This window comes from Sturnus vulgaris, chromosome 24 (genome assembly GCF_052056855.1).
Source record: "Sturnus vulgaris isolate bStuVul1 chromosome 24, bStuVul1.hap1, whole genome shotgun sequence".
NCBI lineage: Eukaryota > Metazoa > Chordata > Aves > Passeriformes > Sturnidae > Sturnus > Sturnus vulgaris.
In genome coordinates, this window is record NC_142266.1 from 6,397,329 (window position 1) to 6,407,676 (window position 10,348).

Sequence of the window (10,348 nt, forward strand, 5' to 3'; positions counted from 1 at the left end):
GTATCTTAAATGCCACTGAAGTGGACACAAATGTTGCAGTTAGTGGTATTAAAGCAGAATCTATTGCTGGCCAGAAGGGAAAATGTGGTGTTGAATCGATAAAGCAGGAGATTGCAGCAAAGGAGAGTAACCCATTACCACCTGAATTTGCACTGCATCTACACCACAGAATCCCTTTACCTGGACACGGGAGACTGATCTTACCTTCCTAAAGGGAGATCTGCTGGGCTGTTTCCTTGTGAGGGAAAGGTGGACAAATCACCTGGTAGAGAAGCTCAGCATCTCTGTCTGTTTCTGAAATTTAAAAGAAAATATTTCAGCCACAGAAATTTCACTACTTATATCACAAACCCACGCTCTCTTCTGTCTTTCCAAGTGAGGATGAAGCTGTTGAACTCAATATTTGTGTCAGTGAAATTCAGTAGTTTCGTGTGGGTTTTTTGTGAAAAACCAAAGAAAGGATGTAGGTTTGTGCTTTCTTTAGAGATAAAAGTGCACAGGTACTGATGTATCAATTCAGATGATGGCTGTCTGAAACCATCTCATGGCTGGATTAAGCTGGGATTTACTCCGAGGACACAAACTGTCACTGTTCCCAGCTGGCAGCTGGCCGAGGCTGATGGCAGAGCCATCCCGATTAATGCCAGCGAGGAATCACGGAATCCCAGACTGGTTTGGGTTAGAAGGGACCTTAAATCCCATCCAGTGCCACCCCTGCCATGGCAGGGACACCTCCCACTGTCCCACTGTCCAACCTGGCCTTGGGCACTGCCAGGGATCCAGGGGCAGCCACAGCTGCTCTGGGCAGTTCCTTCCGCTGCTCCGAGGGCGATTTGCAGCATTTTAAATAAACTCTCATCGCCCTGAGCTCAGCCATTCCCACAGGGACCCTGCAGCTCCCGCCGCCTCTCCAGGGCTGGATCAGTGCCATACAAACACGGCCCGAAGCGTCCCCAGAGCGCTTTTGGGGCGCCTGAAACGCCCCGGGGGAGGCGGCGGCGGGGCCGGGACCGCGCGGCCCCTCAGGGGAGGCGACCCCTCAGCAGGGCCGGGGCTTGCACAGAGCCCCCGCCTCCCTCCCGCCTCCTTCCTCCCTTCCCGCTCCGTCTCCCTCTCTCCATCCGGGTCACCGACCTCCCTCACACGCTCCCTCAGCTCCCGTGAGGGCGGGGGGGACGCGCGCGCAGCCGCCTTCCCGCCGCCGCCCCGCCCCGGGACCCGCGGGCGCTGCGCGCTCCCGCCGCCCCTCACGGAACCTGCGCGTCCCCGCCGCCCCACACGGACACCGCGCGCTCCCGCCGCCCCACACGGACACCGCGCGTCCCCGCCGCCCCTCAGGCAGAGCCATCGCAGGTGAGCTGAGACGCGGCCCCGCCGGAGCCGCCCCGGGCCGTGCCGTGGGTGCGGGTGGGGAAGTTGTTTTCATCCTGTTTCAGGGCGGAGATGGAGCGTTTGGGGTTTTGGATTAAAGAATATTCGCAGCCAAGGCTCCGGCCCCCGCCCCGGGTTTGTCCCGCCCGCGGTGGGGTCTGCGGGATGGTTTGGGTGGGAAGGTTTAAATCCCATCCAGTGCCATGGCAGGGACACTTCCACGGTCCCAGCCCCAATGTCCAGCCTGGCCTTGGGCACTGCCAGGGATGCAGGGGCAGCCACAGCTGTGCCAGCCCTGCCCACCCTGCCAGGGAAGGATTTTTTCGCTATCAGAGCAGACCGAACTGTTCCTGTGGAAATTGCCATCCTTGCATTCCTTGGGCAGTGGGATGAGGCTCTGAATGAGCTGCCAAGGAGAACTCCCCGGTGCTGCCTTGTGCTGGTGAAGAGCTACAGCTCCCCATGGCAGAAGCTGCTTTGCTTTAATTTCAGATGATTTTTAGCCTTCTGTGAAGTTGGGGAGTTTGTTTGTAAGCATTTCCCTGTCAGCTGGTATTTAAATGGTAAGCAGGTGTTAATGCCCAGAAGAAAGGACTTAGTGAAAGGTCTGATCCCAGTGGCTTTAGTTCTTGGGATCCTTTATTTGTGCTTTTAATCTGAAATCTATGAGGGAGTGAGTGATCCAATGGTTTTCTAATGAGTGTTGCAATGAAATTACTTATAATTTTATTGCTGTTAATACTATGGTAAGAATAAGCTGATTGTAATAAATGACTTAGATTTGCATATCCCCGTTCATATCAGACAATTTATAAATAGGAATCTCTTACCTTTCCAAGGAGGTAAGTGAAGAAATTCCCTTTTTCCTGAAGCAGAGCAGTTTGGCTGTTGCACTGATAATCACATTCCTGTACCTGTCAAGTTTGGAGTGTTCTTTTTCTGATTTTGATGCTTTCTAATAATTGCACAGTAAATAGTTCCAGCCAATCTGTTCAAATAACACTTCTCACAGGGCTGTTTCTCACTGTACTTCTTAATTAATATTCATACACGAATCTCACTTGTGTCATCCTGATGTCAGGGGGCTGCTGGAGATTTTTGCCTTGCTCAGTAGTCAGGTGTTTTGAATTGACTGGGGTGAAGTAATGAAAAATGAGTTATCTGAGAAAAAAATAGAATTAACCATGTAGGTTTATGATTTAAAAGAACAGAACTATGATTAAATCTTAATTTAAAAGAGAAAGAAATACCATAAGATTGCAGTAGCCTCTATAGGGCAGTGTTCTCTGCAGAAGCACTCTGTTTAATGTCACTGCTGCCCTGAGTTGGTTTTGCAGTGAGGCTCAGACAGCCTCAACTTGACCAAATCTCCAGTTGCTCTGTGAGTTCCTCACTCCATGTTTGATTCACCATTCATTCAATATTCGAGTTTTCTTTCCAAACTCCCCTTTTCTTTTTTTCCTGCCAGTGTTTGGGGTTCTCCCTGTTTTTTGGGCAGTCAGCAGAGCAGCTCTTGGGAGCAGTGTTTGTGGCTTGGGTGGTTTGATCCCTCAGGAATGTGGGATCCAGCCCAGGCCAGGCTGGGATGTTGTTCTCAGTCCACCAGGGCTTGGCTGGCTCTGGGTGTCTGTCCTGGTGCTGTTTGGATGAGCCCAGAGCTCCTCAGAGGCAGATGGTGCCTTTTGTTTGCACCATTTTGGCACATTTTTATTCCTCTTCTCTTCCCTCCTTGCATGAATCAGCAAGCACAAGAACTGAGGTTTCCACCAGCTGCCTGTTTTCCCAAATTTCCATCCTTCCTGCTGTGCTGGGCAGCAGAGTTGAGATGCCCAGGTGTGTGCATGGGTTTGGGGTGGTGTGACTGGGGCAGTCACTGCCATTAACCCAGTTCATGCCCCCTCATTAGGCAAATATTCAAATGAGATCATTGCCAATTAAACATTATACATTTACTATCTTTTTTTAAAGATGTGTCACAAATTATCACTCTTTCCAAACCAGATCTGGTGCAGTTTCCTGTTTTTCTCTCAACACACAGCAGTGTGATAACCTCAGGAGTTTTGCAAGGATGGGTGGCAGAAGGACCATTTTTTATTGTATTAAAAATACTCTCCCTTGTGATGTTTTTTATTTAGTCTCTTCTTTGCATTTTTTTTTTCTTCCTTTATTTTGGTTGGCTTGGAGAGGTTTTGGAGAGATGATTTGTACACGTGCTCTCATTGATGAAATAAAGTTATTTTTTTCAGATACCAGAGGACTGCTCTGATTAGCCAGGAAATGGTTTTAATTATTAAACAAGAAATTGTTGCTCAGTGTAAAGCGTGTCATGGAGAAAAGCTTCTAGAACAAGGCTGTCATTTTGGATTCCTGTCAGAGTAAAGGGAGGAGGAATTGCAGTTTCTTCATGGGGTGATTTTATCTTCCTTTTGATGGAACAGCAGAGCCTTCCCTCATCCTCAGCAGGGGGATGTGGTGCTGAGATTCGTGGGGGACAAAACAAATGCCATGTTGATCCCTGTTCTGTTTTGTGATTAGTCTGTAGCAGTGGGAGCAGGGAGATGTGATGGCCTCACGTTTGTTTCTGGGTTTTTGGCCGGCAGGGCCCTGCTGGAAGCTGGCACCGAGCAGGAGCTGCTGGGGGGGAAGGATGCTCAGGGACTCCATGAAATCCTGGACTGACAGCCAGTCTGACCTGTACAGCAGCGACCAGGAGGAGGAGGAGCAGATGATCTTTGGAGAAAATGAAGAGGATTTGGAAGAGATGATGGATTTAAGTGACTTGCCTACCTCACTCTTTGCTTGCAGTGTTCACGAGGCTGTGTTTGAGGACCAGGAGGAGAAGGTAAGGGGCAAGGAGTGTGAGGTGTTCTCAGTGCCCACTGAACATTTTCGTCTGGGTTTTCAGTGTATTAATGCACATTATAATTGAGGGAAAAAGCCAAGCCAGGGTATTTTCCTGGTAAGCTCAGAGCAGTTACCCAAGGCAGATAATGCCACCCTTCTCTGGCCTTGGAAACTGTTAATAGGGAATAATGCTGCTCCCATTAAAAGCTCTTCTGATTATTATTTTTTTTCCTCTTTATCCTTACATCATGATACAACCTCTAAAGGCAGTTTTAAACAATACCTGAAATATAAAAAAACCTATTATTAAATTTCTAAAAATTTAAAATAGAATCTGGCAATAAAAATGTTTTCTTTCAAGGCAAGGATCTTGTTTAAAAAGTGATACAAATCTGCAGGATGTGTGTTCTGACTTGAAAACCTTGAGAGTGGCTTATGAAGGCCTTGTAATAAAGTAAATTTTATCTGGCCTGTTGTTAGCATTTTATCCAGTCAAATATTAATTCCCTTTGCTTCCAAGAGCATCAGGAATAATGAAATTCCCACATTGTCCTTGCATCCCAGGTGTATCCAGGCAGCCTTTTGGTTTTAACTCATTAAAGAATTTGGCCTTTCACATTGCACCTGAAAGTGTTTTATCCACTTTAGTTCAAAGAGCAGAAGGTGAGGAATGCAGGCAGGGTAAAAATACATCTTGTTTCATTCTCAGATATTCCCTTTGTGAGGGGAATGGCAGGACTGAACATCCTCACCCTTCTCAGCTGCAGGATTGAGCCACTCAATTGCAGTTCTGTGTTTGTCAGGTACAAAATTTGGCCTTTGTGCAGAGGTTCTGTGATTTAATAAAGACCCTGATGTTGTGTGGGTTGAAGAAAATGGGGCAAAAAAACCATTATTTGTGTTAAAGCCAACATGGGCATCATCTGAAGAGTTTGCTGTTTAAACTAAGTCTGTCATTGTTTTTATAATGAGGGAAGGCATTACCAGGATTTTTGGGAGAGATCAGAGTTTGTTGGAGTCAGGCAAATTAACTGTGGTCCCTGAAAAGAGTTTTTAATTAAGAATTCCTCTTCTGCCTATTGGCTTATGTAGATCTCTGAATAACAGAATAGTATCAGAACTTAGTAAATAAAACTGCAAAGAAATTTCTTGCAGACTTCTCATCCAGGGATTTAAATCTGACTTTTTACAGTGGATGAAAATTTACACCAGGAGATTTCCTGCTGCATTTACACGTGGGGAAAAAAAAAATCTGTAAATGAGGTCTCTTGTGGATCAGAGAGCTGATAAATTAATTGAATTTCATAATTGAAAATTACTAATTGGATTTCAGAACCATGAAATTGATTTTCATGACAATACAGTTACCAATCTTTAAAGAACTTGAGGATAAGATTTCGTGTTCAATAAACCATGGATATTTTTTCAGTTTTTTTGGTTTTGTGTTTAGTGTGGAAGAGACAAAAATCTTGTATTAATCATCTTACTCAAGCTGATAATTTTGACATTTTCCTAACATAATCAATACTTTGGTTTATCTAACGCAGAAATTACTGATTTGCAGAGTATTTTTGTAGATCCTTGATGAAAGTCGTGTGCAAGTCCCAGTATTTTTGGAGACCTGCACCTCCGAGCAGCTCTCACTAGGTGGCACTTTGTGTATTCGGACTTTTTGGGTTCATTCACATCGGTTTGCTCTTGGAATTCAGATGTAAGCAGTGAGCCAGAGCTGTGCAGCCCTGAGTGTGGATTTACAAGCAGGGAATGTGCACGTTGAGGTGATTCAGGAAATGAAAAGGATTTGGGAGAGCAGAGTAAAGGAAAATATCTTTTCCCGGAGTGAGAATGTTCATTGAGCATCTGGAGAATGTTTGTGCTTGTCTCCAGGAAAGGTTTGAAGCACTTTTCACAGTCTATGATGAGCAGGTGACGTTCCAGCTGTTCAAAAGCTTCAGGAGGGTGAGGATAAACTTCAGCAACCCCGAGGCAGCAGCACGAGCTCGGATAGAGCTGCACGAGACCGACTTCAGTGGGAAGAAACTGAAGCTTTACTTTGCACAGGTACAGTGGGACAGGGAGACCTTGTACCTCTCTCCTTGTTTCTTTATTCCTCTTTTGCCCACGAGCTTCATTGGGGTAAATATCTGAAACCACCTCGTTGTTCTACACTGAGCTGTGCCTAAATTTTAGGGCACAGTTTTGGTTTTCATCTTGAGCTGAGATTGGTTAGGACAGTCCTCTGTGCAATGACCAAACCACCTTTCCCCAGACACACAGAGGGGCTGAAACAGAGTAAGTGGGGCTCAGATTCTGTGTCTAAGAGGTGCTTTGTCCCTCTTTGGTTCTGAGCTGCAGCAGTTCCCTGAGGTGTTGGACCAAGAGCTGAACCCGTTTTGTTTGTTAAAGCTCAGCTGAATTAAGTGCAGGGCATGGATGTGCATTAGTGGGGAAATAAACCAAATAAAAAAGGAATTAATATTTGTGCTGCCTGTCTCTTGGCTTTGCCTGCAGGTGCAGGTGTCCAGTGAAATTGGGGACAAGTCCTACCTCCTTCCTCCACAACCTGTGAAACAATTCCTGATTTCCCCCCCTGCCTCTCCCCCAGTGGGGTGGAAGCAGAGTGAAGATGCAACTCCTCTGATCAATTATGACCTGCTCTGTGCTGTCTCCAAGCTGGGGCCAGGTAGGGACATTCACCTGCTTTTGTTTGGCACTTCCCTTCAAAAGTGGATATTGGGGGAGTTCATCTACTTGTCCTTTTCTGTGAGAAGAAACTGAGTCTCTTTTATGTGATGTTTCTTACTTGAATGAAATGATCCATCAATTATTTAATTGATTAGTAGTGTAGCACAGGACTGGACTGTAAGGGAGTGGTTCCATCACACCCATATATTGAATTTTGTCAGAGCCTCAGGATAAAGGAACAGACAATCAGAGAAATGAGAAGTTCAGTTTCTAGCAGATGAGCAGCTCCAGCCATTAAGGATGTCTGGATGCTAATATGGACTTTTTGGATTTAATCATCAACTTCTTCCTAAGCCTTCCTGGGAAATGTGGTGTTTGCTTTCTGTGAGAAGCAGGAAATGGGGAGGCTTGATGTGCTCAAATGCTTTTGTAGCTTTTAATTTACAAATGTTACAGAAATATACAGCACAAATGATGTCACTTAGAAATGTGTTTGCTGCTTGTGTTCTGATGTCTTCCTGGGAGCTTTTTACATCCCTCCCTTCCTCTAAATGTCAATTGAAAGACTGATTGTATTCCAAGTGTGCTGTAACTGCTACAGGGAGTGGTTTAGGGCATGTCAGAGGTTGGGCGAGGAGTGGAGGTTGAGCACATTAAAAGTGGGATGGGAATTAATGATTATTTGCTTGTGTTGTTAAAGTTATGAAGGGTTTTTTTTGAGCTAAATGCTTTTCCTCGGGGGTGTTTGTAACCTGCCTCTTGCTGGCTGCTCTCAGGGGAGAAGTACGAGCTGCACGCAGGCACAGACTCCACCCCCAGCGTGGTTGTGCACGTGTGTGAGAGCGAGACGGAGGAGGAGGAGGAGATGAAGAACCCCAGACAGAAGATCCTGCAGACGAGACGCCCAGACCCGCCCCCCACCATCCTGAGTGACTCCAAAGCCTTCGAGTGTGCCCTGGAGGTGGGGGGGACAATGCCCTGTTAGAGCTGAGCTGCTCCACGTGGTACCAACACCCAGTCCATGTGTTGCTGTCTGTGCTGCTGCTATAGGTCACTACAGATCTGACTTGTAGTTGTCTCTCATGTTCAAGATTTTGGATGCCAATGCTCTGAAAAGCACTTTAATTTTAGGGACTAGTCCCCCCCTGAGTGTAGCAAATCCACCTGACTTGAAATAGTGACAGTTAGGGAGTCTGGCTGTGTTTTGGTTTTTTAAGATGTCACCCTTTGCTCTCTGTTGTACAGTGTGATGTTCCAAGTGCTGAAATAATCTCCTCCTGTCACGAGTGGGTTCCAGCAAGTTCCTTGTACAGCAGTTAAAAGCTGATGTGTCCAACAGCTTCCAGTGAATCTAGTGTTAAACACAAGTGAAATGCACAGTCTGTGCTCAGATTCCTTGCCAGCTGAGGTGAGGGTTGACCTTTGCTTCTCTCACAAATTCCAGGTGTGTGTTTGTAGTTTGACATGAGGCACAAATACACGGAGGAGCTGAATCAGGGGTGTTGGTGACTACAGGGAGGAGAACACCAGAGGAAGAATCTCAGAGTTTATCACCAACACTCCTGCTCTGGAGTCTGTGGTGGGGAACTGACACCTAATTAGGAGTTAATGGCAGAGTGAAATATGGATCCAGCTGTTGAGTGTGTTGTGTCTGCTCCTCTCTGACAATCGGGGGATGTTTATTCCTCTCCAGTCCTTGGGACAGCCTCCACATCTGAATAAATCCAGTGACTGTTAGGTCCTGGCAGGAGCAAAAACATCCAAGGGTTAATTGTTAACTTCGCCAGTCTGTTTTGTATTTTCAAAGACAATCAGTTGCCTGGCTTAGCCAGTTTTTATGCAGTTTCAGGCCTTGTTTGCTGTTTTTCGTGAGGACTTTTTCTGTGTGGCCTCCTGTGTGTCTGACAGAGTACCTGCTGCTTCTGAGACCAGGATGCATCTTTTAGAATACAGATCTTTGATTTTGTGATCTTGTGTTAAGTGTTTTAGTAGGAGGAAAATATGCCTTGGTATAACACCTGCTCCTGTGCTTTTATGCTATTTTATAGCCAAACTTTTTTAGTCTAGACAGATTCTTCTTTTTTTCTATTTAAAAAGATAAAATGATTTGTGAACAAACCAGGCTGCTGATGTTCCTGTGTAGAAATCATTCTGAAATTCAGATTTTTCAGGTTCATTTCAGTGTGTTTCAGTTGTACCTGATGTGCTTCTTGAACTTCCAGAAGTGTTCTCACTTGACTGACAGCAGGGGGAAAAGGAATGGGCAGGGATTCTCATGGATGTGGAGGTTTTCAACTCTGTGCCTGCTCAGGATCCCTCCTGCCACCAGCTCCAAATGGGATCCTGCAGGCAGGTCCTTGCTGCAGAGGCAGGAATAGGACAGAGTAGAAAGGTGGGGAAGTGGGGTTTGTCCATCTATCACAGGTGTGATATTTATGTATCTCTTCAGGTATTGAAATCACTCCAAGCCCAGCTTCACTGTCTCACTGTTCCATGGAATTAAAGGTAAAAAGCCCAACAGAAACCTGTGTTATCCAGCAGGCTTGTGGAGTTTTGAAATTCCAGAAGTCTGGGTTGGATTCTCTGTGGTGTTTCTATTTTTTAAATTATTTCATTTCTACCCCAGTGTAGAAGTTGCTGTAAGTAGGAGTAAGTGGAAAACCTTCAGAAAGAGTTTTATAAGGAGACTCGAGTGTGATGTTGTTGATGTATAAATGTGTAAAATGTAAAACAACATTCCAGCACTTTCCATTGTGTAAAGACACTTCAAATAAAACAATGCAGTGCCATTCACACTTGGGATTTGAACTGTGTTCCATGCTGGACAAGGTGGATATTGAGATTTTTCATGGTGGTGTCTGAATGTTCTCATGGGGACTCAGAGCTGGGGGTGCCAGGGACCCACGGGAGGGATTTGGGATCCTTGCAGGGACCACTCCGGGTGGGAAGGAGGAGCCAAAGAAGTCTTCAAAGCTTTAATGAAGCCATTGATCAATACCAGAAGTGATTCTGCTCCACTCCAGGGTGACAGCCTGCCTTGGCACATGAAGCTGGGGTTTGCTGTATTCCCTCCACACCAAGATTCAGTTCCCCCCCACCAGAACAATTTCTCCTAATCACTGACCTGCTGCTAAAGGCTGGTTTTAGCTGCAAGCTTGTACGGAGGCACCAACTCAGCCCTTTCTGAGCTTGCACTTTGTAGAAATAAATACCCCAAATTCCTTTCAAGTGTTCTCCTTGAGCAGCAGCTGAAACATGAGGTGTTTCTTTGTGTTCTGGAGTTATGGGAGTATTTTGCTTTTATAATAACTGAGAACCTGTGATTGCAGCTCCTCATTCTGCCTTGTCACAGAACTGCTTCCCCTGAAGGACCTTGTGCATAAAATTCCAATTGCTTCCTTTATTCCCTGAGAGGTTTGATTTCCATTTTTGTCTGGGTTTGGATATT

At 45.7% G+C, this 10,348-nt stretch overlaps 1 protein-coding gene and 1 long non-coding RNA gene across 2 annotated transcripts in view; one reads left to right on the forward strand and one right to left on the reverse strand.

Moving 5' to 3' along the window:
* LOC106858776 (uncharacterized) overlaps positions 1 to 10,348 on the reverse strand; it is a 44,461-nt gene that overhangs the window by 22,788 nt on the left and 11,325 nt on the right. Inside the window, exons 3-4 of the long non-coding RNA XR_015808249.1 lie at positions 2,202 to 4,498; positions 205 to 294 (exon numbers count right to left, since the gene is read on the reverse strand). This is a non-coding gene — a long non-coding RNA (uncharacterized LOC106858776). The remainder of the gene's footprint in view (positions 1 to 204; positions 295 to 2,201; positions 4,499 to 10,348) is intronic.
* Positions 4,019 to 9,695, forward strand: RCAN3 (regulator of calcineurin 3). Its single transcript, XM_014885602.2, has 4 exons — positions 4,019 to 4,213; positions 6,103 to 6,276; positions 6,727 to 6,898; positions 7,677 to 9,695. The coding sequence occupies exons 1-4, from the start codon at positions 4,019 to 4,021 to the stop codon at positions 7,883 to 7,885; spliced, it is 750 nt and encodes a 249-aa protein (XP_014741088.1). The 3' UTR covers positions 7,886 to 9,695.